Source organism: Neopelma chrysocephalum, unplaced genomic scaffold (genome assembly GCF_003984885.1).
Source record: "Neopelma chrysocephalum unplaced genomic scaffold, ASM398488v2 Primary Assembly neopelma1_25, whole genome shotgun sequence".
NCBI classification, from domain to species: Eukaryota; Metazoa; Chordata; class Aves; order Passeriformes; family Pipridae; genus Neopelma; species Neopelma chrysocephalum.
The window spans coordinates 12,484,188-12,510,874 of NW_020897694.1; the positions used below are offsets into that span (position 1 = coordinate 12,484,188).

The following is a 26,687-nucleotide window of genomic DNA, read 5'->3' on the forward strand; positions in this document are numbered from 1 at the left end:
CAGTAAAATTCCATTTAAGCAGTCAAATTCAAAATATCTACCTACAAAAGAGTGGATGGTTGTACTTGACAAGGTGTATCTGACCTTAAAAACAGGCAGAAGCTGTGGATCTTCTGCATCTCTGCAAATCATGTAAGTCCTAAATACAGATGTACATACCCAGGGTAGGAAACGTTAATCACAGGGATTTATAACAGCCCACACAGAAAGTCAGTGACATAACTGAGTTAGAATGCAGGAGTTCATGGCTCTTTGCCCTTATTTTCATCACATGCCCACAGTCTCTCTGACTTGAGCACTTTCCACTCATAGCATGCTGTCCTGTCTTTTTTTTTTTTGTACTCAAATGAGAGGGACCATACTTGAATCACTGTCTCAGCCTGAGCATATGAATCTGACTCAGATTCACAGGCCTGCATGCCATTTAATTTTGAAACAACACAAGAAAATGAAAAACAGCCTTGCAATTTTGTATTGGGACAAGTGTATCACCTATGGCTACAGAACTCTGGTATTCTGTTCCCATAAATGCATCAAACATACTAATCATGCAGATCCATTTACAGACAGATATTACGAATGAAAGTTTGTTATTGTTAAAGAATAATCCAGTTTGTATAGATTATCAATGAGACTGACTTCTCACACACAGAGAAATTTTTAAAGCTAAAAAGCTTGGAGTCCCATCACAACACTTAGATCCGAAAATTCTTGCACTGCCTTTTCTGGCTTGTATTTTTATTGTTGAACACAATGAGCAAAGTGAAACATATATTGTAAAAGTTGGTACTTGTCTAAGAAATTCTGGAAAAAAATTGCTCTAATAATAGGTATTAGAGATTTATAGTCAATCTTTGACTGGCCTTTTTATAGATAACTGAGCTCACTGTTCTTTTTCAGTTAATTCAGGACCTGAAAAGCCTATCTGCCTGTTCATGGCAAGATAGCTATGCAGGTAGACCACATTGCTGAGGGCTTTGTCCACTTAGGACAACAGGTAGGCAAGAAAGGGGATGTAAGAAACTGAGAGCTTTTGTCCCAAGAAGGTACCTGGGGTTGCACGCGCAGGAAAGTACCTTTCCAAGGGAATGGATTTATTTCCCCTCAGTCTCAGAAGGGAAAGAAGAGTCATTGCAAACATTTCTGCCATAGCTAATCTCCCAAAAGATCCTTGCAGCAGCATAGCTATTCCTTCTTCCTCTTGTGGGGCTGTGAGAGTAGGATCAACTGATTTCAAAGCTTAATTCAGTGAATAAACAATGCTGAGAGAACTAAAATGTATTGTCTAGTATTGTTCTGTCAGTATTACAGAACAAAACCAATTTTGCAGACCCAAGGCAGAAAAGCCACAGTGAAAGGGATGAAGAATGGAGGGACCTTAAGAAGACGTCTATATGTAAGAACTCAAATGCAGTTATCAACAAACTTGAATTGTCTTTCTAGAGTCAGCTAAACTCAAGTGCTGATTCATCTAGTTGGTGGATTTCCACTGCAGAGCCCTTTCTGTAATAAAGCACACTAGCCTTTAGGAGCATGGGGTATACAGACTCTAATCTGTTCCTCTCATCTGTTATACCATATAAGGTTCTTGACTCAAACAAAAGAAAATCATGTTTCCTACTGAGGTCTAAAAGGGGGATGCTGCTATCAGAAAAAGGAGCTTGGGACACTGAGTTATGGGCAGACAACAACACTTGCTAAGTCAAACAACAGAATTCAGTTTGCTGGGATGATGAGGGCCTAAGGGCAACTGACAAGACTGCAGAAGTTGCATGAAGTCCTACAGAGGACTACAGGGAATCAAGGTTGGATTTAGAGACTGACAGAACATGGAGTTTTGAGAGCAAATAAGAATCCAAAAGAAAGAATAAACAGCCTGTTTCTATAGGGAACCAGTAAGACTCCACAGGTGACTGTGAAGGACCTGGGCCACTCAACACACTCAAAAATCATCTGGGCAAATGGGTAAACAACATTCTATAATACCAAATTTCTAGTGCTGAGAGGCCAGTAGTATAGAAAATGGTGGGATCTTGCAAACAAGATAGTACAAAAAAGTCAACGCTAGAAGGGCTTGCAGAAAAGGAAATGCAGAATGCCTGTTCTCTCCAAGGCCTTCCCCTCATAATGCAAACACAGGAAAGCAAAGGTAGAGGCAAAACTGGGTCCCACAGTATTCATGCATTTGAAATGACCCCGCCTGAAATCCTGTACTGGGTCTTGTTCTCAGTTAACAGTTTCCTGAGAAACAGAATACAAAAACTCATATATGAGAAAATGGAAAGCTTAATGAAAGCACAGAAAGAATGGGGGGCAATGGCTTTCAGTATTCACTGTTGCCATTTCCCATTCTGATGGAGAAAGCACTGTTTGAAAGCAAGAGCTGTCAATGACATTTAGCCAGTAAACTACAAGATTACTCACTGCATTATTTCTTGGATAGCATCTGTCTTCAAATGCTCTGCATGCGTATGAGGAATGGTAATAAGGGATCTTGAAAAGATGGCTTTTTAAATGCCATATGCTGCACAAAGAAGAAAATAAGAAGATGGACAAATTAAAAAATAGATGGAACAAATTGTAAGGTGATGTAGACATGTGGTGGTACACTCCCTTGTTGTCTACAATCTCAGGAGTTCCTGACAAGCCTTGACCAAACCAGCTGGGCAGTGAAGCATCCTTTACCAGCTGGTGAAGCATCCAGTGCCAGCTGGACAGTGAAGTGCCCCTGACCATACCAGGAGCCCTTGAACAGAAAAGGTGGAAACAACACTGACAATAACAGGAACCATTAACTGCCTGACCAAGGTGGGGAACAAAGCTAGTCATCCACTGACAGTCTTGGAATATTCCCTACCTGAATGGTAGCCCAAGTGGAACGCTACCATTGTTGCTGGACTTTTGGAAACAATTTTCAAATGTTTTCAAAACTTCAGCAATTACCAACCTGAGGATGGAAACTTTGAGGATGACTAAAGACAATCAACTTGCGACCCTATAAACAGTGGTCCTAAATGAGGCCCTTTAAGCTCTCCTGGACTGCAGTGGGCTGTACCAGCACCTCCCTCTGAGTGTGACACACCCCAGAACTCGTGAACCCTCAAGTCTGCAATACAGAAAAGACTGTCGCTGATGACAAGGGCTAGGCTGATACCCCACCTCCCACATGCCTTCCTCTAGGTGCAACCTATGCCTGTTGAGGAACGTTAAGGGATTTGAGGAGAGTATTTCACTGAACCTGAGGGGAATTTTTAATAGGTACCTTTACACATTTAGATATAGCTGTATACCTCTCTTTGCTTGTGTGCATCTGTGTGAATTGATTATGGCGTGAATGTTGCTATTATGAATCTATAATTAAGTCACTGCTTTTAATTGTAGTAAATCCTATTTAATCACTTTTTAATTGTTAAATCAGTTAATAATTAAGTGCTGCTAAACCCTTTTGCACCCTTATCTTTTGTGTTTATATCCTTTGCACCTTCATCTTTGAATCCCCAGTCTCTGTGTAAATTATTCTGGGTTGATTCCAATCCAATTTTCCTCTGTATGTTCCATCTACATAATAAGCAATAGAGTGAACCTTGCCATCAAACTCTGTTAAAGTTGCACTTTCACAAATTCATATTAAAACTTGCTTTTTGCCAATACCTTTGACGATGGTTCTTTAAGTGGGTTACACTCAAGGATGGACAGGATGGACAAGATGGACAAGCAACAAGAGGGACGACCAGCCCTGAGGACTGATTTTCCATTTTTTTCACTGGAAAAGTCATTGGGTTCCCAGATCAGTTTCAAACCTCCAGCTTTGCTATTTCAAAGTCCTCAGGCTTTTCCACGTGGATTGTAGAGAGCACAGAGAACACAAAGACAACTGGATTGAAATGAAGAAAATATGAGTTGGTATAGGAAAGTCTAAGATTTCCAAAAGAATGAGCAACTAGGGAAGGCAATTTTCCTCATGAAATCAACTCTGGTCATTTAAGAGGGAAAAGACTATATAGAAGTTAATGTTTCAAATTATCTCAGCCTGATGCTCAGAATTCCTTGGAAACGAAGATGGTGATGAGGAAGTTCACCTAGTACAATCAGTAGTTAAATGACCAGGAAAGCACATCCAGTGCTCCCAAGTTAATCACTGAATTCAGAATAAAAGTCTCTGAATTTAGTGACTCCTATTCTGAGCAAGTATAACAAAATTCAGAAATGTATTACAGTATTTAAATGCCCATCACCAATCTTTCCTATCTCAAAACCATCATCACAAATCCTACAATCTTTGCAGGAGGATAAGGACATGGATAGAATGTCCCAAAAATCTCTTGCTGCATATTTTTAATAGAATTATAAAGAAAGTAATTGTTTTGATTGACACTGATGTTTTATACCTCTAGTTTTAACGATCTTAGATTTATTACTGTCATGTAAGTGATTTTTAGCTAGTTAGCTCCAGTGACAAACTATCTGCAGTGAAAAGACTAATTTTCAGTAAAATACATATGACTAATATATGCCAAGTCAAGCAGAAGATGGTAGAATGACCATAATAGACTTAGAACAGATAACATTAAGCATTCACAAGACCATAACTGTAATACTGTCTGTCATTGTGTAAAAGTTGGCCATATGTTCATCATTTATTCCAGCTGCGCACACTAAGGAATCCATATTAATTAGTTTCTGATAAGGGGACAAAGAGGGCATAAAGAGACAATATGTTGAGAGAATTCGCAAAACCATCCATGATCTAAGACGCCTAGTTCCTCTGTTGAGAAGAAAGCCCATGCCTTTGTAAACAAAGGCTCACATTGCAGTAATAGATCTATGTTGTTTCTCACCCATGTCAGTGTTGTGTTAGACAAGCCAAAACCCACACACCAATAGGTAGATTTTGGCCAGATTCTCCAGCCCAGACATATCTCAACCTGGAGGCAGCTCTGGAAAAAGGTCATACACCCTCCAGGTGACCAAACATAACACAGGTTACTGCTGAGCTCTGAGAAAATGTTTCTGCCTTGGATATCAGGTATTTTGGGGTCTTCAGGCATGTCAGGGCTATGCATTACACTCTTGAGAGGTTAGATCTCCTCATTCCAGCCTAAACTGGAGAAAAAAGGCACTCAAAACATGAACCCTGGTGGTACAGGCTAAGAACACAGCTCAAGTGCCAATCTTTCATTTTCTACAGCCAAACAGTGAATAGCTGAGAGTAAAGTGATAATTTTTTCCACATAACAATAATCTTTCTAGAGGAATGGACCAGAAAATATGACATTGGGAATATTAACTAAGCCTTTGGATAGAAGGTCTTATGAAACTTCTGCAGCTACTCAAGTGACCGTTTCTCTGCAGTAAATGCCTGTGGGACTTTCTGGCATTTGGCACACTGGCAAAGAGCTGCTCCCAAAGCAACACAACATGAGCCAACAGAAGACCTGATCAGATGGGCACTGAAAAGTAACAGATTGTGCAGTCAACTAAGAGTTGGCGTCACGCTCACCAAGCTAGACCATGGCAAAAGAACATGTTAATGTGTAGATCTGTCAAAGGGGGTGAGAATGTTGCTGGGCAGAGAGAGGTAGCTTGTCTAATCCAAGTGAAACATTGGACAGAGTTTAGACACACAAGAACTTCCTGCAGATTGCCACTGGTGGTGAGCCAGAACTCCACAATGTTGCTCTGAGCATCAGATGAAGCTGAGATGAAATGAGATTTAATTTATGCCTGTATTTTGCCATGTTCAACTATTTAATCCCACCAAAATACAGAAAGTTACAGACTTAAGCTGAAATAAAAAAAATTATAATTAATACTTTCAAAACAAAGCCCAGCTAACAGTTTAGCACTCTCACATTCCCAGTGTTCTTCAGTGAACAACAAAATTGACTCAAAAGTGGCTTTCACAATGACAATTATGTTCTGACAACTTTTACAGTTACTGGGCAATGTGAAGAAGATGGCATACAGCACAGAAGTTTAGAAACATTTAGGTTAAAAGGTAGCCCAACTGCATGCTCAAAGGTGAGCTAACTTCAAAGCTGGATCAAATGCAGCTGCAGAACTGCTGTACCATACATCTATTAAGTGCCTGGATGAGTTGAGGAAGAACTGCCACCTGCTCCCGGACCAAGATGGGATCCTGATTACCTTTTCTCTGGTGTTCAGGAACAATATGGGCTCCTAACAAACCAATAAAGTAGCTTCTCAGTTGCTGAAATTAGGTGTCCAACTTGTTTATGCCCACAGCTGAAAAACACTGATCTCATCAGAGGTTTTTTTTCTATGTACTGAGAACCTCTGAGAGACTCTAGGCACCATCACTAATTATGATTCACAACATTTTGGCTATGCTGTGAGACACAGAAGGGCTACAAAGAATACAGTGCTAAAATCAAAACAGTGTCAGCACCAGGACAGAGTACCTGGGTAGTCCTCCAGGAAGCACTTCACTCTGTCCAGAGCTACCTGGAGCTCACAGTGTTTAAACTTTCTTGAGCTTTCAAGTCACTCCTTTTTAGGACAAGTCAGCACTGCAAGGTTAACAAAGCCATTGAAAGGTAGTCTTAGGTGTGGTTTTTCCCATAGGACTGGCTGCTGGATCACAGGGTAGAACATTCACTTATTGCCGTGAGCAAATAAATTATGACTCAGCTAGAAGTTCTAGAAAGGCCTGGAAGTAACATGCTACAAGTCAGGTAAGTGCTGTACCCAGGGACAGTATGTGCCATGTATAGTGGAGATGAGCCTAGGAGAGCTTGGAAATACTTAAGAGTATGGATGCCCCTAGAAGTGATCTAACACAGCACTGTAGGCATCTCATGTGATCCTGAGACAAGTTTATTTTAGCCACATCCTTTGACTCTCCTGTTCATGTTGTGGGAAGATAAACTTAAAATATTTTTTCCCCAGTTCTTATTCTTTTAGGAATACAAATAATAAATTAACCGTTTTCCTAACATGATGATGTTTCAATCCTTTATCATAAAGACATTTTATCAAGCAATAGTGATGTTTGTTAATCTGTAACAACATATGTGTTGTTACAAATCCAACAACAACGTTATTTAACTTTGCTTGCAGACAGATCTGATCATTGTTAGACAACTATCTGCCAAAAACAATACAGGCATTATTTAACCTCTCTGGAGGGAGAGGTCACAGTAAATTTCTTCTCAAGTTGCTTCCAATCCCTTAGCTATTTACTATATAAATCAAACAAATTTTCAATATGTACATGAATATATCAAATCTGCTGTGCAGTTCTGCTTTATCTATTTTGTCTGATTTTACAGAAAATTGAACATTCTGGAAAAACAAACAAACCAACCCCCAAAACCAGGCAGTAATATTTTTTCACTTTACAAATGGTAGGCTTTTAATTAAATTTTAAAATTAGCTTTTATCACTTCAAATTGATGGCATAATGTTTACATAATGATCTGATGAACCACCTAGCAGCTCTAGCAAGTTGCCCAGAAGCAGATGTTAAAACACAATCATTTATTACAGAGAAAAGAGGCTTAAATGTTCCCAGTATCATTCTGTAGAATAATTCCTGTGTACCTCAAACAAGAATTATGAAAATACAGAGCATTAAGACTGAGTAAATTTTACAATCACTGAGCTCATACTAAGCAAAGCTGCCCCAGCCATGTGCCCGCTGTACCTTTCCCAGGTTATCTCTCTCTGACCCTTAATTGCTATCACACCACCCACAAGGCAACGTTTCCTGCAGAAAGGGACCTGGAGGTCCTGGTTGATGGCACGTTGAATATGAGTCAGCAGTGACCTGGCAGCCAGGAGGGCCAACAGTGTCCTGGGGGGCATCAGGCAAAGCATCGCCAGAGGGGATTGTCTGGCTCCTCTCTGCACTGGTGCACCCTCACTTTGAGTCCTGCATGCAGTCTTGGGTGCTACAACGTAAGAAAGACATTAAGCTCCAAAGGAGGGACAAGAAGATGGTAAAGGGCCTTGAGGGGAAGCGATATGAGGAGCAGCTGAGGAGGTCACTTACTCTGTTCAGCCTGGAGAAGCGGAGACAGAGGGGAGACCTCATCCTAGCCTACAACTTCCTTGTGAGGAGAAGAGGAGGGACTTCTCTCAGGTGACTAGTGACAGGACCCAAAGGGATGGCATGAAGCTGTGTCATAGGAGGTTTAGGTTGGATTTTACAGTAAGGTTCTTTACCCAGAGGGTGGTCAGGCACTGGAACAGGCTCCCCAGGGAGGTGGTTGTGGCACCAAACCTGAGGGTTCAATAAGTGCCTGGACAATGTTCTCAGACACATGGTGTGATTTTTGGGGTTGTCCTGTGCAGGGCCAGGAACTTGACTTGATGATCCCAGTGGGTTCCTTCCAGCTCAGGATACTCTGAATCCTCTCTGCTCTCAAAAGAAACCAGTTTCCACGACGTGCTGCTGGTCGGGAGTCAACACACCAAAAACCTTCAAATATCCTTACAGCACCCTTGAGACACACGGAAACCTATCCTGACGTTCACGACGGCATTAATCCTTTGCCTCGAAAAACTCTCCCAGTTCTTTTTTTACCACTGAACCCTCTGGCCTTCCGCCCCCCAGACAGCGCCGCCAGTCTCTCCCCGCCCTACCCGCCCGCTCTCCATGGCGCCGCTCCCGCCCCTTCCGGAGCGGCTCGGAAGCGGCGGGGGCTGATGGTCGGGCGGGCGGCGAGGCCGCTGTGCCGGGGGCTCCGCGGGACAGGCCGACAGGTAGCTGCGCTTGGCGGAGTGCGGGGGTCCCCCGGGCATGGCACTCCCCCGACCGCGCCGGGGAGGGGGCGGCGGGAGGTGTCGGGACTGGGGCCCGTCCTGCAGCCTCGGGTTGGGCCGGCCCGGCCCTTCCTGGTCGGCTGCTGCCCTCGGTCACTCTCCGCCCCGGCAGACGCTTGCCGTGAGTCAGTGTTAAACTAACATCGTAAAACAGTGCTGGAAGACACCGCTAGTGGAGGTGTTGACTGGGAATAACACCTGCTCGAAAGCAAAACAGAAGAACTAATGGAGTGTGCTAAACGCTCTGACTGATTGTCATCAAATATTTTAGCCTTCTGAGCATCTGAGGATGTGATATGTGGGATGTCTAGGCAGACTGCTGCAATAGAGTACTTGGCTATGTAAACTTACTTACGTGCTTATTACTATTTAATGTAACTAGTGCAAAATGATTATAAAGAGGAGTAGTAGTCGTTAGAAGGAGAACCTCTACACTAGCAGTGAATGGAACTCTTTTGTTTCTACATTTGGAGGAAAGGATACTATGCAAATGACATTTCAGTACAATTAGCTACCAAAAATGTTATATTTAAATAAAATACTCATTTAGTTTCGTAGTGATACTTTTTTCTCCTTTTTTTTTTTTCAGTACCCCAAGTGTGACCATAAAATATGACTCTTTGCCTGCTGCACCAAACTCCCTAAGTACTTCTTTTGTGGTTTGGTCACGTGGCCTCAACTACAATGGTGAGTTATGATTCGGATAATATATTTTCAGATCCTTTTGCTCTAGCCTGCTAGCTGTCTGGCTGATGAGGAGAATACCATCAATGTTTCTTTAAAAAAATTATTTTGCATGTCACTTCTGAGCTCTGACATTCCTTTTTTTCATTCCTTCATAGCTCATGAATGCTTCTAAACACTTAGTCACTGATCCGTGCATCATAGGAATTGTTATATGAAGCTAGTGGTGGGTTTTCAATCACAATTGATGGTAGACAGTTGGGTGCATGTAAATCCTGCTTCCGCATAGTATTCTGTTCACTAGTCCTAATATTGCTTTGGATTGTTACCTAATGTTAAGCAGTCAGAAAACTGAATATCTGAAATCATGCAGTTATCCACTAGACTTAAATAGAAAGCATGAATATTAGACATTTTCATTAAAACACCTAGACACTTGAAAATTTACATATTCTGTAGTGGTGGATTCTAAGAAGTAATAGCACATTAAGTAGATGGCTTTTTTCGTGAATAGGTAAGAAATTTTGTGTTAGGTATGTTGTAGATGAATGGTAAAATGCATGAGTGCTTTTGTTGTATATTTCTTTGTTGTTACTTTGTTGTTGTGTAATGTTTTTCTTCCTTGAATTCTATTATAACAAAATATGAAATATTCACTATCTATGAAATAACTGGTGCTACCTTGGATTGGATATGGCTCACACGCCTTCTGTTCCTTGACATTCAGGTAAAGGTATTTGCTTTCATGAAAAGCTGATAGGGATAGTTTAAACTGAGGAAATAACACAAATATGTATATGGGAAGAGATATCTATTACACGTGTTTCTAAGCTTTACTGAATATTAGAGCTTGTTACAATACATTCCTAAGGGCATTATCCACCTGCCCCCGAAATTAATGCATTGTTTCCCTGTACTTTTGTGGACCTGAATCAAGTCCCAGGCATTTTCCTACAAGACTTTGGTTCTTAGTATTGTTCTCTCTCTCCTCCCTGCCCCGAATCAGTTTCATTGTCTGGTGCATTTAGCAGCTGCATGTTATTCCTGCACAAAGGACACAAAGGAGGCATCAGAGCTAAAGTGAATGCCAGAGGAGGAAAGTTAGGAGCCAAGGAAGACTTTCTCTTTTTTTATTTATTCCGGATTGAAATACTTGTTAAATTTTAATCCAAGAACTCATTATTCTTTTTGATCTTCTTGAAATACAGGAATATCAGCTGCAGGTATACTGAAGTGAAAGGCATTCCAGAGGAGCTAAATTCATTAAAGTAAATGGTATTGAGTATACTATGCAATGGGATATACAGTAGCTTTTCCAGATTTTGCTGTGTTTTGGTAGAGTTGTCCAGACTTAGCCTACTGTAGAGGAAATCTGGAGTGGAAGCTGGTTTTGTTTCTTAGCCACCTAACAGTATGTCAGTTGAGAAACTCTTCTCAAATTGTATTGTGTGCAGAAGTAACATTCTGAACACAAGATCTTCATTTCCATTTTGTGTATTAATACTTGGGCACCAGTATCTAGAAGTTAAAATGTTTTCTTCCTGGACAACTGTTGAGGGACACTTTGGCTTAGGCTTTCTGTTGAATCAGTGACCACCTTAACAAAGCAGGTTTTCTGCTTGTCATTGCTAAGTGTTTTGGTTAATATTTGTAACTGCTTTTATTAGGTGTAATTTCTATTCCTATTTTTAATTTCAATTGGCTTTCATTGTTCTAAGGCTACATAATGTAGCCAAACCTCGTGATACAGTTACATGAGGTTTCAGCTGTATGTGCCAAAGAATGTTTGAGCACATCTTCTAAGTCCATATCAGTAGTAGAGCTTTTGTAGTGTTTTTATGCATGAGGATGTTTAAGCAAGTTATGTAATTTCTAAAAACCTCTTTGTGATTCTTGCAGCAACAAGCTTTAGAACAGGCATTGGATCGTGCTGAGGTAAGAAGCAGCTAAATTACTTGCTTGTACATAATATATTCATCTCACAGTTATAAAAATACAACAGTTATATTTTTATTTCATCTGAAAAGCAGTGAAAAAGCATGTTATGTAAATATAGGTACGTGCATAAATAATCACCCATACATGTAATACTGAGTTTACAAAATTCTCACTAAAATTGTTGTCATGTATTTGTGTCTTACCCATTGTACTGCAGACATCAAGTATGATGGTGATAGACTATGCAGGACTTCAGTTTTCCCTTTTTAAACTAGCATCTGTGTGCTGTGAAATAGGCAGAGCTGTACAAGACAGCTTGCAGAAATATATGGTAAAATCATGTTTGTTTTTAAGGATAGCCCAGTTAGAACAAAGAGGCAAGTGTCTTCACATTTGTGTTCTTTCATGCTGACACATGACACAATGGTTACCTTGAACCATTCCTGTAATGGGAAATGTTTCTGTGGGAGATCCTCTCTTCACTGAAATTCTGAACTAAGCTGTTAATCAAAATACTTCAGACAAAGACTAGTGACTAGGAAAAACCTTATTAGAATATAAATCATATTTAATGTAGGATGATATCTCTCTTATTCTTTCTTAATACGAATATTTAATGAATTGTATTTATAATGCACAGCTCTATAGAGAAAACAAATGTAAATGCAAAAGACAAGGGGAAAACTAAACTTCCTGAAATTAGTTTTGTTGAGGAGTACTTGATTGTAGATGTTGTCGAGCCAGCATGTATAAATTTGGTCATATCTTAGCATGTTCACCACATTGCTGTCAGTGTGTTAACTATGTTAACTTCAGTAACGTTAGCGAAGTACAGTAGTGTTAATTACTACTGTAATTAAAAAACACGAATGCAGAATCAAGACTTTGTGTGCAACTAATGCCATAGCCATGAAATGCTACTTTTGACAACTAAACTGAGCTGTGTTCTTGTTGATGACTATAACATAGACCAGATTGTGTTCAGAACACTTTTGGAACAGTCATGTAGCATGGCTGCTAATTACTTTCTGTATACGTGGAACACTGTCTGGTACTGATCTAAAGTTGTGTGGTATATTGAATTAAATTTCTTTGTAATGTATGGTTTTTTTGGTTTACTTTTCTCTTGTAGTATATCATTGAAAGTGCCCGTCAGAGACCTCCCAAAAGAAAATATTTATCCAGTGGAAGGTACTAAGAGTTTCAGTATTCAGTTTTTAAATAGCATGTCTTTTGATTTAATTTTGGTTACATGTTAAGCTTTTTTAATTGCAGAAAATCTGTGTTTCAAAAACTCTATGATTTATATACAGAAGAATGTGAAAAAGAGCCCGAAATAAAGGTAAGTGGAAATTGCTGAGAAGCTTTTAATTGCTGTGTAAACAGGCAAGTTCAGAAAATACATTTTTTTATTTCAGTTAATTTCTTTGTTAAAAGAAGAATAAACTCTTCCCACTGTAGTACTTACCTAAGGCTAAGACTGCAGGAGAAACAATTATTATGAGTTTTGTGGACTAGACTGTGTAATTTAATAGCATCATCTTAGTCCAGTTTGAAATAAAAACAAGGAAATGGGAAGGCCAATGACTACCTGGTAACTGGTAACCCTAAATCTATTTTTAGAGGTTATAAAGTAGAATGCTTGCTGAGGATTGTATTTAGTGTACTCTTGAGATGCTTTTCTTTATATGGAAAGAGAGAATTTCAAAAGAATGGTCTGGAATGGACAAATGTATCTAACAGGTTTTAGAGAACAGTACTATTAAAGTAACTGAATGATATAATATGAATAGTAAGGCCTAGACTGGCTTGAGTGACCTGTTCATTCTCTCTTAATCCTATGTCACCGAAGTCAGTTGAGGTCAAGTTCAGGGCTGGTGTCAATGCCACATGCATTGTTGTCAGTATCACTGTTTCAGAATCAATTGCTTCGAATGACTGCCATAGGAAAAAATGTGGATAATTTTTGACTCTATGCTTTGCTGTAAAGTCAGATTTATTTCTCTAACAGCTTGTAAACTCAGAAGTTTGTGAAATTTTTTCGTAACGTTAGCAGAGAAGCTCAAGCAGACTTAGCAATGCTAAATATAAGGTGTAAAAAGGCACAAGTTACTTTGCTAAACCGTGAATGTCAAATGGAACAAGAAAAACAAGCTGTGGAATCTGCTGTATTGCTGATTCCAAGGAAATAAAAACAAATGAGAAGCTAAATGGACGTGAGATGTTAGTTATCGGGCACCTGTAATTCCTTTCAGTGATTCTGATATGGTTGATTGTATTTAGCATATGATCCTGATTCAAATCACAGATGTGAGGTTTTAAGCAAATTATAGACTTGAAAAGCTTAAAACATCAGTAGTGAATGGGTAGTAAAATATTTGAGCAGCAGGGAGAAGATCAGCCTTGCTAGACTGGAATCTAGAAAAAACCCTGGGATTTTAATGCAATAAGTCTTGCTAAACTAGAAGGCACTGGGCAAACTTACCCAACTATAATAAAATTGAAGTAGTTAAACGAGTTATAACATCAGAGTAGGTGAAAGGGATTGTTGCTGATCTAGATTTGAATAAAAAATTAAGTTCTTTATTGAGGAATTGGAAGCTTATGATAGGCAAGTTTGTATGTAGAGCCCTTATTCACTGAACTAAGATGTGGATGGTTAATACATACCTTGGTCTTATGTTAGGGATTGTAATAATTGAAAACGAGAAGCTCAAAGATCAAGGTACAAAGGTTAAAAGATAATGCTACTGTGAAACTTCATCCACAAGCATAGGATTGTGTATTTGTTTCTTAATTGGCAAAGTAAAACTGAACTGAGTTCTGACTAGAATTTTATCAATGACTTGGATGTAGCTTAAAGGTTTTTAGTGTACAGAACTGTCAAAGTTTATATTCCAGTATTGCACCATTTTGATGGTACAAGTTGTAATTAGATTGTCCACTCAGAAGCAATTTTTAAATTAACACTGAATATTGTGTTTCAGTCTTAACTTTCTCCCTAATTAATTTTTCTTCCTCTATTACTCCAGTCTGCCCAGCTTCATTGCTTTTTGGGTCTCTTCTATTTCTGCATATGCACACTCAAGAGAGAACTAACTGTGTTGAGGTGGTTGTCTAATGAAACAGTTTGCTTCACTTAGCCTCTAGTGTGCAACATTCCCATATGTAAAAGTTGAAATAAAAAAAAACAAACAAAAAAACCAAACAAAAATAATTTTGGACTCAGTGTTAAACACAAATGTGGAAACACACCTGGCCTATGGGCTGGAAGGATCATAGATTCTTAGGATCATAGATCATGCCTTCTGCAAGGCAGGTAAATCTGAAGATCTCTGCTACAAAAACAAATTTAAAAAAAAACGGAAAATCATTGATCAGTTGCTTCTTCTCAATTGGTGTCTTCTGATAGCTGCACGTGATAGCATCAGTGTGCAAGCATGAAAAACATCTTGGAGTAAACAGAGTTTCAGAACACTGTTAATGAAAGTCACTTCAGTTCCTTTCAAGGTGCATCTTCTGTGCATTCATAAAGTAGTGCCTTTTTTTTTTGGAAGTGATCTGTTTATTTTAAGCTTTTTGACCAACTTTTCAGTTATAAAGGTAGATGGGAAAATCAGTTTAATATGCTACAGTGAGGAATTAGAAAAGCAGTCATGATAAAGATAACATAATAATTTTGTGTAATAGTCTGTGCGCTGTTTGAGGTGTAGGTACTAAAATTAACATTTTGCTTGTAGCCAAGGGTGGAGGAATAATAAACAACATAAAATCATTACTTCAGTCTGGTTAGGCAGGAGTGCTCAATGTTCTTTATTCACTGATAGTCATCAGAATTCACTGGAAGCGAAAGAAGCACCTATGTCTTCTCTGTGCGGCTTCCCATCCATCACAGAGTCCCTGCAGTGCATGTTCAGGAGGGAGCAGTGCTGCTTTTCTCTGAGTGAAATCAGAGAGGGTAGAGGTTTAGCTGATGTAACAGAGCAGTAGAGCTGGCCTGGTTGCTTGATATTTGAACTCTTGTAGTATAAAGCAATGAATGCTTAAGAAACATAATACACCTCAGGCCAGTCCTTGATCTTTATAATCTTTACACACAAGGCCTGAGCTAATGCTTAATATCAGTTTTGACACAGTATCTCAGAGTGCCAGCTCAAAGGAGAAAGCTATTTTTTGTAGACATAAAAACTTTTCATGCTTAGTGAAATGCAACTTTATCGACACGTTGAAATGTTTGTACTTAAAACACTAATTTACTCCAATGTCTTGGAAAGGCTTTATATTTTAAAATGTTTTTATAATATGTCTTTAAAATTTGAGGTTATACAAATGCAATGTCAGAAATGTTCTCAGGCCTATGTGATTGTCCTCTCTTTTTTCCTTTATTTGTTTTCCCCCCTCAATATCCTAGCCTCCAAAAAAATGTAACAACCTAAAAATCCAAGCCATGAGTGGCCAATGATTATTGAACAAAACTTAAAAAATGAAACTAACATATCATTCACTGAATAATAAATTTAGAGAGTGATGCAATTAACTGAATTTTATTACATTTGCAATTTAATTGCCATGATATATATTTTACTTCTGAGGTGTTTAAGGAGCAGAGGCCTTCCATAAAATAAATCTCATGTCTATTTCTTGCATACATAGACAAATTGTTAGGAAAAAATATTGTTTATTTAGAAATTCCATGAGTGGTTACTAGTTAGTATAAATTATTCCGTGCCTGTATTTTGGATGGAATAATGACATTAATTGAATGATCCTTTTTCTTTAGCTCTTGAAAATAGCAAAGTTGGATTAGAACTGTTAACAGTATTATCAGTAACAGCTTCTAGAAGTTGTATTGGTTCTATCCCAATGACAGAGGAATGGAATTGTTTTTTATTGTTTTATTTGTTATTTTTAAATATAACTTTCGTGTAATTAATTAATCTCCTTTACATACCTTACAGAATTCTCATATTTCTTTCTGTCCTAATGCCAGTGCATAGCTAAATATGAAAGAATTAATTTACCCAACACAGGGGAACATACTCAAAAACTTTTCCAGCAAAACATGACAGTATCTTAGTTTTTAAAAGAGAGGATGTCAGAGTAGTTGAGTGCTGATTTTGGTCTCAGATGACATTTCCTGTACCTCGGGCTGCTTACTACTATGTCTAAGGGAAAGCCCAATAGCTATATCCTCTACTCAGGGATGTGTCTGAAAATTGAAGCACTGCACGTGCAGCCTCCTGGTGTTTGGTGGATGGTGGAGGGGTTAATAGGAGTTCTGGCTGAAGAATGTTTTGCATAACATGCTGCATCTCCAGCATCCTGTATGAGAAATTGGCTTTCATGACCAATCTCTTACCTCTGTTGTTGTTATGACATACTTTCCCCCATTGTCCTCCACTCCTCCAGTTCTTTTCCCATTAATTCTAAAAGGATTTAGGTGCTACTTTGTCTGTTTCTTAGTTTCCACTAGTTCTGTACTGTAAAAGCCAATGAGATGTAGTCACTATCATTCATGATGCGTGGGGAAGAGTTAACTTTAAGCAGTGATTCTAAAACTTTATAGCAGGAAATTGAAAATAGTTTCTTCTTTTTTCTCTTCCTTTAGTTATATTGCTGTGGGATTTGGAGGTTTTGTTTTTCAGTCCTTTTCTCTAAGTTTGTTCCCCAATAAGTTATGATCCTGCTTTCCCTCTTTTCAATATCTATGGAAAGATGAGGAATATTAGGAATATTTGAAAGTACTAAATATTTTGTTGTTTTTATCAAACAATGTGTAGAGGATAAATGATGTTCATAGAAATTATACAAATAAATAGGGCCACTGTAATAATAATGGCCAGTCTTCGCGAACGAAGATTTGGGGAAAGGTCTTTTACCTTTCCAGCCTGCGCAAAGGATTTTTTAGGTGAGACACAGCCTGCGCTGAACTGAGCCCACCCTTTAATCCTAAGGTTCATCTGCCGGGGCCAAGTGGCAGTGAGGTCCTCAGGACGTAGGTTTGTTTAGAGTGACCTTCTCATAGATGGATGGCCTCACAGGGCCAACAGGCTCCATCTGCCCAGGGGGACTGGGATTCAAACCTGGGTCGCAGCGGTGAGAGTCCTGCATGCTAACCACTAGGCCACCAGGGGTCCCAGGGCCACGGTAGATTTATAACATTGTAGCATAGCATCATTAACTCTGTTGTCTGTGAACTTCCAGTTCTAGGGTTTGTAATTTAAATGAGTGGCGGTTTTTAAAAAAATCAGTGTATATAAGTATGTGTGATAATACATAATATATTTACTGTGCTGAATACAGTACAATTAAATTTAACTGGGCTTGTTTAGATGTATGCTTTGTTGTTAATCTAAATATTAGTCATATTCTAGCAATTGTTTTTATTTCTACTAATTATTTCATTGTATTATGTTCATGAGCAATGTTTACTTTTAAAGCAGAAGCTGAGACGAAATGTGAATTTACTTGAGAAGCTGGTTATGCAGGAGACGTTGTCATGTCTCGTAGTGAACCTCTATCCAGGAAATGAGGGTTATTCACTTATGCTCAGGGGAAAAAATGGTTCAGGTAATAATTTTACTCTTTAATTTTTAAAAACACTCAGAACGCTATATAAATAGTTAGAATGTGTTGTTGCTTACATTTAACTGTTCCACTTCTAAGCTCATTCTGGGGGCCAGGGGTGGAGGGAGAACAAAAAACTGTACTTGAATTAAAAATTTACATAAAGCTATGAGGTGCAGTGTAAATCTGTAGATATGAGCCTTTTTGATAGCCTTTCATTCTCTTATTTCCACTTAGTTTCGGGAGTTGCATATCCAAGTTTCTCTTATATCAAGTGCCTTCTGTCAGATTGATCGTTTCGCTGTTTCCTGTATCTAGGTCTATCTAAAGGCATTTTGTTCCAGTTTGGTTGTATTTCCTTGCTGTTGGTACTGTGACGTGCAATAAGAGCATACAGTATGTCACCTGGGAGCAAAAATGCTGTCTATTAGCACCACAAGAGCGAAATAAAGCTCTGGAAACAGAAAGGGATGTCAAAATTAGTACTATGCAAAAAAATGGTCTGTTTGGATAGGTTTCTGCCAACCCTGCTTTTTCCTGTAGCAAGTTTGTTTTAGATTTCTCATTGTTAAAGTTGGAACTTGAAAGGGGAAAAAAAGTAATATGTTTTGTTTAAATTCAGATTCTGAGACCATTCGTCTGCCTTATGAGGAAGGAGAGCTGCTTGAATATTTGGATGCAGAGGAACTACCACCTATTTTGGTTGATCTTTTGGAAAAATCTCAGGTTTGAAAGTTTTGTTTTCAACAAGAACTTATGTTTTTTACCCAGATAAACCTTGATTTTTTTGAATGCTTCGCATAGGTGATTCTATTTCATTTGAAACTGTAATATTTAAAGCCTCAAATATTTTATTGCTCTTTAGGAAAAAAATACTGAGGAGAAAGAGATAGAAGAGAGATTGCTGTGGTTATAGCTGTGAAACAACTTCAGCTCTGTGCTCTAGCAAAATGCCCTTTGTTCTTGGTCATAATGACAATGTTTGGCATGGGAATTTTTTGGAACTACTTCACTGGCATATGAAACACTACATTTTAAGCTTGTATTTTAGGTATGTCTAGGTATGTAGTAAAGAGCACCGGTCTGAAAAAATTAATGATTAGTTTTATTCATAGTTTCACTGAATTTGATAAGTTATATAAAAACCTTCTATTTAGAGGCAGGGGTGGATTGATAAATATTTGTTTATTTAAAACTTGTTTTTTTTTTCTTTCAACTAGGTTAATATTTTTCATTGTGGATGTGTCATAGCAGAAATACGTGACTATAGGCAGTCTGGTAACATGAAATCTCCAACATACCAAAGCAAGCACATTCTTTTGCGTCCTACAATGCAGGTAGGAAGTGGCTTAAGTAATTTCTCAGTGTTACCATAGTTCCTAGACTGGATACTATTACAGACCATATATTAAGAAATCTTATTATCTAGTTGAAAGCTAATTACCATTATGTCTTCTTCCTCAGACTTTAATTTGTGATGTGCATTCTATAACAAGTGACAACCACAAATGGACACAGGTGGGTTAGAGGTTATTTTAAAACTTTACAATGATGTCATAAATACACAAAAAAATAAAATTATTTAAAATTTTCTATTTGTTTAATAAATATAGAGCTTACTCTTTTTTTTATTAATTCAAACTGTCAGTGTGTATAGTTGTGCGTGGTACATGATTCAGAGAGCTGCCAAATTAACTTAATAGCATCTTTCCACAAGTTGCCATAGAATACAATAGGATTTGCTAAAGATTTTGTGGAGTCAGACCCTAATTTTTGAAGTGAAAAATGACAGCCTTGGTGTGACTCTAACTAGTTTACCCTACTTTGTTCATCCTCAGTGTGCAGCCTCAGAACAGCACTGGCAATCTAATGACACAATTGCTCCTCCACCTTTATTTTACTATTGATACTTTTAGAGTAAAGAGAGTCTGAAGTAACTACAGTAGTACAGTTATAGGTAGTGAATTGCTGAACAGCATGGTGTACTCAATGTTCTTTTTTGTATTTCAGAGCCACAGTCATGCTCAAATCTAATTCAAATTGTAACCTAATTCCCGGTAGATCATCTTTATGGCACTGATTGCTAGTACATCAATATAAATCACTGACAGAAAATGGATTTCAATGCCACTAGTACTGTGTTTAAAGCAAGCACACAAAGAAAACTCACGCAAAAAATCCCCAAGAACATGACCTCTGCTTTTCAGTAGATTTCTTATTTTTTTCCTACTGGAAACCCTACCCAAGCTCTGTAACTAATAATAACGGTTAGGGATACTTAATTGTTGAACAGTTTCTTTTGTTGACTATCCACACACAATTTTTTCAGTTTTCTCTAAGATGATGTCCATATGCATACCGTGTCCGTGGTATATAAGAGCTTAATTAGTGTAAAAGTTTTCATATTTGTACTTTTATTAATAGCTGTGTATATTACAGGAGGACAAACTCCTACTTGAGAGCCAACTTATTTTGGCTACAGCAGAGCCTTTGTGTCTTGATCCTTCAATAGCAGTGACGTGTACTACAAACCGACTCTTGTACAACAAGCAGAAGATGAACACTCGTCCCATGAAACGGTAGTTTTCAGTGTGAAACATTTTCAAAGAAAAATATAAGTAATGCTTTATGTGAAAATTTAGCTACTCATATGAAATACTTACTGAAATATTAAGATTGTGTGAGGAACAGTCAAGAAATTATATCTTATTTCAAAGTGCTCAGTATTGTGCTGTATTTCAGTTAGTAGTAGATACTGTAGTATGCTTATTTTTGTATATCAAAGGAAAGTGTGTATATATATATTTTCTCAACATAATCTGTTATACTGCAGTTTGGATTTTGCCTTTTTTTTTTGCATAATTTATGTGAAGGCTGAGTCAGATGGCAGCTCAGTATTGTAGAAGATATAAATTGATATGTTGCATATTGGTCTCTGATTTGTTAAAAGCTATGTATAAGCTTAATCCTGAATGAGGAAATCAAGGGAATTATTTGTATGTTTGACATTCAGGCTAAACAGAAGTGTAAGCATATCAGAATCTTGGAAGAGTTGAAATTATTTTACTTTTGTGCGTGGTTATTCACTTTTTTTCCACAAAAGCTTGAAATGGTTCATATTTGTTCTGCTACAAGAGTTGCATTCACTCTGTAGAAGGGAAATGTACTAAGGGTCTTTCAAAATTACTGAAATATTTAAAACTAGATCTGTATTGAAATACTATGCTAGTATAAAACTAGTGGCAATGTCTAAAAGTTTAAATTGTGAAATTGATCAAGCTGTCCTTGAAATTAAAGCTTGGTGGCCAACAAATATTCCACTAGAAAAATAGGCAAAGGTGTTAAATGAATGTCCAGAACAGCATTACTGTAGCAACGAGTTTGTCATGAAACAAATAGAGGGCAGTCACTGTGTTTGTAGTTACATAAGGAGTACAAAGATCTTTCGATGGAACTGAAATATATGATAGTATACAAATATTTTAAGCTTGACAACTTCTTAATTACTCCTTTTGATAATGTTCGATTCAATTATGCATTAAAAGAATAACCACATTCTTAGTGCTGAAACACATGAACAGAATACTAGTATATTTTATAAATATGACATGAAAAGTTAAAGTTGTACAGTGTAATCCAGAAAAGCAATTTTAAATTAATATTTAAAAACCTATTAGTCTCAATGTAAGTAGGAGTTCTCTGCGTATTTTTGTGTTTGTACACAGGCAGTGGAGAATTTATTGTTGATGGTTTTACAAGCTTGTGTCATTTTTCCATAGATGCTTCAAAAGGTACTCAAGGTCCTCTCTGAACAGACAGCAGGAAGTAGCTCACTGCTCAGCTCCACCTCAGCTCAGAATACTTGACTACTTACAGAAAAGAAAGGAGAGGAAAGCAGCCCAGCAGTATGACCTCAAAATTTCTAAAGCTGGAAATGTAAGTATTCTGAGAAGTAATTTCATATGCTTCTAACTATTTAATTAAAACATTTAATATATTAATCCTGCTTTTTCATTTTCCAGTGCGTAGATATGTGGAAACAGAACCCTTGCTATTTGACTGCACCTTCTGAAGTAGAGGTAAGAGCAGTTGTTACCATTAGCAATTATTAGCAATTGTATTGAATATTGTATTATATGAAGAAGTGACTAAAAAGTATCTGGTATGAAGAAAAAATGGGATAACTTTACCTTTTACAATTACTTTTCTATACCATAAGGTATAAACACAGGTGAAACCACACTGCAATTGTAACAGAATAGTTCGTATGAGGTAAACAGTACAACTGTTACTGTTTTTCTTCTGTGGGTTCAATGAGCACCTGTCTATTTGAAGTTGTTTGGTAATATGAAAACCAGAAAAACAAATGAGGTTTGTAGATTATTTAAAAATGAATCACTTCTCATCTTGGTAGAAATTCCTCTCTTTTGATATATTGTGATACTATGGCACATTAATATTTTGAGAAGTTTTGATTTTTATACAGAGAATTCTAGTTGAGAGTTCTTTTGATCACTCTGTGTGCATTCTCTGAGGGACATTCGTGTTCTTAGTTTCTGGCACTGCCAAAACATATACTGCCAGTGTACAGAAGGGACTCATAGAATCATAGAATATCCTGGGTTGGAAGGGACCTACAAGGGTCATCAAAAGTCTAACTCATGGTCCTGCAGGACAGGACAGCCTCAAAAATCACACCAAGTGTCTTGTCCAAACACTTGAACTCTATCAGTCTTGGTACTGTGAACACTTCCCTGGGGAGCCTGTTCCAATACTTGACCACCCTCTGGGTGAAGCAATTTTTCCTAATATCCAGCCTAAACCTCCTCTCAGGTACTGTCACTGGTCACCACAGAGAAGAGATCAGGGCCTGCACCTCCTCTTCCCCTCACAAGGAAGTTGTAAGCTGCAGTGATGTCTCCCTTCAGTCTCCTTCAGGCTGAACACACCAGGTGACCCCAGCTCTCCTCATATGGCTTCCCCTCAAAGCCTTTCACCTTCTTCTTGTCCCTTCTTTGAACACTCTTTAATGGCTTTATATCCTTCTTATATTGTGGTGCCCAAAACTGCACCCAGTATTGAAGGTGAGGCCTCAACAGTGCAGAGCAGAACAGGACAATCCCCTCCAACCAGCTGGCGATGCTTTGCCTGATGCCCCCCAGGACACGGTTGGCCCTCCTGGCTGCCAGAGCACTGCTGACTCATATTCAACTTGCTGTTGACCAGGACCCCCAGGTCCCTTTCCACAAGTCTTCTCTATTCTACTGAGTCTTCTGCAAGACTCTGTAGACTAGACAAGACTGTAGCTTTGGACATCATAGAGCTGGCAAGAATGTGCATTACACATGAAGTGATGGTGTTTGTACTTTTTTCACTTCGACTTCTTAATCATTCCACGTTGCAGACAATTATTTCAATGTGTAGTCTTAAACTGTGTTTCATTCACTCCTTTGTTGTTTAACCTAGCAAATATGGTGTAACACTATAAGTGTTAAGGTCTGAAGATTCTCTGATTTAGTTTTTCTGAATGCATAAAATAGGGGAATCTTTATTTTCTGATCTCTCTGTTTTCTTTAAGGTGGAAAAATATGCCAAAGTGGAAAAGTCTATCAAGCCTGATGACTCACAACCAACTGTCTGGCCAGCACATGTGAGTAGTTTAGACCTTTGGCCAAACTTCACTGTCTCTAGTTAAAATGCCTCTTATTTCAACAAAATCAAAGTAATGTAGGAATAATCTTCTCTGCCCCAATTTAATTAATCTTCCATGTGTTATACAGACATGGGAATATTACCAGAGATACTGGTAATTTTCTACAGTACAGCAAGCATGTGATCATCTTGTAATTTCCTCAGGTTCTCCAGAAATACAAGGCAGAGCAGCTTGCAGTAAAGAAAGCATAATAATTTACAGGGAGCAGTACTCTGCTCAACATATTGCTTTCTTTACTCAGACACTCCAATGCTGATGGAAAAGAGCTTCAGTTAAAATCAAAATGTTAAATTTTGAAAGAGGTTAGTATTAAATGCCTCTTACAAAAAGCTCTTTCTGCAATATGTAAGTTGAACCTTAAGATTTTTGGCACAAATTACGTTATTTGATAAGAAGTAGTAATTTGACATAATCAGCCATAGATAGTTGATTATTTTTTTTATAATTTTAGAGGCAAGATACTATCTTTATTAACAGCATGTATCATGATGTCTTTAGTTTCATATTGGAAAAAAGTAGTACTTTCCCACAGAATTTAATCTTCACTCCCAACATCTTACTCTGATCATTTTTTGCATTGTCATAATTTATATAAAACTGTTCCTATATATGTTTACCCCATCTGCCTTTCCATGTGTAACATGGTTTTGCAATATCGTTCTGTTTTTTAAGAGATGATTAACTCTTTTTCCTTTCATCCCTTTAGATAACTTACTGTCAAATCACTTTCATTTCAGATAATGTACTCCTTCCTATCGAGTTTTACTTACAGAGTTACTTATAGAATGTTTTTTACTATATTGTATATAGAGCTGGTCTGTTTTACTCACTGGTTCTGCTAACACTTGTTCAAGACTTAATAGGTTATTTTCTTCTGTCTTTTTAGGAAATAAAAGATGATTATGTATTTGAATGTGAAGTTGGTAATCAGCTTCAAAAAACAAAGCTGACCATTTTCCAGTCTCTTGGCAATCCCTTGTACTATGGTAAAATTCAGACGCTCAAAGGTGATGAGGAAAATGACAACCTATTAACTCCATCACAGTAAGTTACATGCTCTTTTAAACTGTGCTGTGATCTGATAGATGAAGGAATACAAACACTGCTTGTCATTTTCAGTCATAAAAATATTCCAGAGCTAAAATCTGATTTAAGAGTTTTTAACAAAAAACAATACCAAACAAAATGTGTTCAAGCAACCATCATATCTTTAATGTACTTTTATGTTAAATTTGCATCTTCTTTTACATTGAAAATATACTGGGGGTAAAAACAATCTCCCACAAACACAATCCACGCAAATTGTGGACACCATGAGATGTTGTTGCACTCTTTTTTAGTGTTATTAAGAATTTTGATTGTTCTTAAAATTTCCCTGATGCTGTGAAAGCTTAAGACATGACTATACTCTATTTACCCTTAGACAGAGAAATTTAAGCTAAATAGATGAAAGAAAACATAAGCTGCTAAGAAGCTTTTTATTTTGAATTGTTTTGAATATGCTGGTTTTGGCTGTGGTTCTACAAAGATTTTCTGTTCTTGGCTCTCTTTGTTGTATGTACTAGATTACTTGTGTGGAGGAACCTGTGCAGCAGAGTAGAACCTATAAATTTCAGTAAGGCAAGGAGCAGTGAGCCTGAGCAAACTTTTTAGTTTTGCTAATGAAAATTATTTTTATTGTCTAGTATGTAATTCTTCTCTTATTTTTTTATCCAAATTGTAAAACATCTTGAGTATTAAGAATATTTTATTCAGCTATTTACAGTTTGTTTCCATACTGTTGTGGTTTAACCCCAGCTGGCAACTAAGAACCATGCAGGCACTCACTCTGCCCCTCCTCCCCCTGCCTCCCCAGTGGGATGGGGGAAAGAATTGGAAGGGTAAAAGTGAGGAAACTTGTCGATTGAGATAAAGACAGTTGAATAGGTAAAGGAAAACCCACACACGCAAGCAAAGCAAAACAAGGAATTCATTCACTACTTCCCATGGGCAGGCAGGTGTTCATCTGTCTCAGGGAGAGCAGGGGCCCATCGTGTCTAATGGTTGCTTGGAAAGACAAACGCCATCACCCTAAGTACCCCCTTCCCCCTTTTCTTTCTTTTTTCACTGGCTTTATATGCTGATGATGCCATATGCTATGGAATATCCCTTTCTTTTGTCACTTGGGGTCAGCTGTCCTTGCAGTAACGCTTCGCAACTTCTTGTGCACCTCAAGCCCACTTGCTGGTGAGAGACAAAAAGGAACTTTGTAGGTACTGCTCAGGAATACCTAAAACACCCATGTATTATAAAAACTATTTTCAGCACAGAACACAGCCCTATATCAGCTACTATGGAGAAAGTTAACTCTACCCCAGCCAAAACCAGCATACATACTTAGAATTTATCTTCCTAAACCAGCAGTGCTAGCTTAGAATTGTGTAATAAGGCTGGGAATTAAATGGATTTAGAGGTATTAGATGCCTCGGGGGAGGTTGCAATTCGTTGCTAAGACATTGCCAACTGAAGTTCATCAAAATTTGGATAATTCCTCATTAGCAAACTGTCATACAAAATAAAAGTTGTTCAGTAAAATAAAACAATGTTTTTTACATTTTTTTTTTATTTTTGGAGCTGGAGAAAGAGGAAAAAAATGCTAAAAAACAATCACTGCAGTAATAAGTTTGCAAGCTGTAAGTGTTATGCAAAAGAGAAATACTTATTTAGGAGGGCTAAAAAAGCCCTCCTAATCAGAGGGAATTGGAATTTGCATAAGTGAAATCAAACAATGGAAACTAAATATTTGCTGAAATATAATGGGTAGGGCTGCTTTTGACATACCCTCAGGACAGTTATATTTCAGTGTGAGCATATTGATATGTTGTTGATTTATACATAACTTTGTACTTTTTACAGTTACAATTCTGTAGCACTCACGTCCATTTTTTTGAAAATATAAAATCCCAAACTTCCATACTCTGCCTTTTTCTTTGTAGGTTATTTACTCCTAAAGGAGACC

The 26,687-nt window shown here is 37.8% G+C and overlaps 1 protein-coding gene and 1 long non-coding RNA gene across 15 annotated transcripts in view; one reads left to right on the forward strand and one right to left on the reverse strand.

Annotated features, from left to right (window-relative positions):
- Nucleotides 1-5,780: 5,780 nt before the first annotated feature.
- On the reverse strand, nt 5,781-8,223 carry LOC113963445. Its single transcript, XR_003532828.1, has 2 exons — nt 8,188-8,223; nt 5,781-7,913 (listed from the first exon to the last, which is right to left on the reverse strand). It is a non-coding gene; the product is annotated as an uncharacterized LOC113963445 (long non-coding RNA).
- Nucleotides 8,224-8,613: 390 nt separating this feature from the next.
- LOC113963442 (transcription factor SPT20 homolog) overlaps nt 8,614-26,687 on the forward strand; it is a 33,695-nt gene continuing 15,621 nt past the window's right edge. For 8 of the 14 annotated variants that reach the window (XM_027674498.1, XM_027674499.1, XM_027674490.1 and 5 more), the window contains exons 1-14: nt 8,616-8,727; nt 9,377-9,474; nt 11,371-11,406; nt 12,542-12,600; nt 12,685-12,751; nt 17,850-17,979; nt 18,599-18,702; nt 19,197-19,313; nt 19,441-19,494; nt 20,416-20,555; nt 21,756-21,912; nt 21,999-22,055; nt 23,555-23,626; nt 24,576-24,733. In XM_027674498.1, the coding sequence (XP_027530299.1) occupies nt 9,472-9,474; nt 11,371-11,406; nt 12,542-12,600; nt 12,685-12,751; nt 17,850-17,979; nt 18,599-18,702; nt 19,197-19,313; nt 19,441-19,494; nt 20,416-20,555; nt 21,756-21,912; nt 21,999-22,055; nt 23,555-23,626; nt 24,576-24,733 (1,154 nt within the window). In that variant the 5' untranslated portion in view covers nt 8,616-8,727; nt 9,377-9,471. Of the gene's footprint in view, nt 8,728-9,376; nt 9,475-11,370; nt 11,407-12,541; nt 12,601-12,684; nt 12,752-17,849; nt 17,980-18,598; nt 18,703-19,196; nt 19,314-19,440; nt 19,495-20,415; nt 20,556-21,755; nt 21,913-21,998; nt 22,056-23,554; nt 23,627-24,575; nt 24,734-26,687 lie in introns of all 14 variants that reach the window. The other 6 variants (XM_027674504.1, XM_027674492.1, XM_027674494.1 and 3 more) reach the window with 4 other exon arrangements.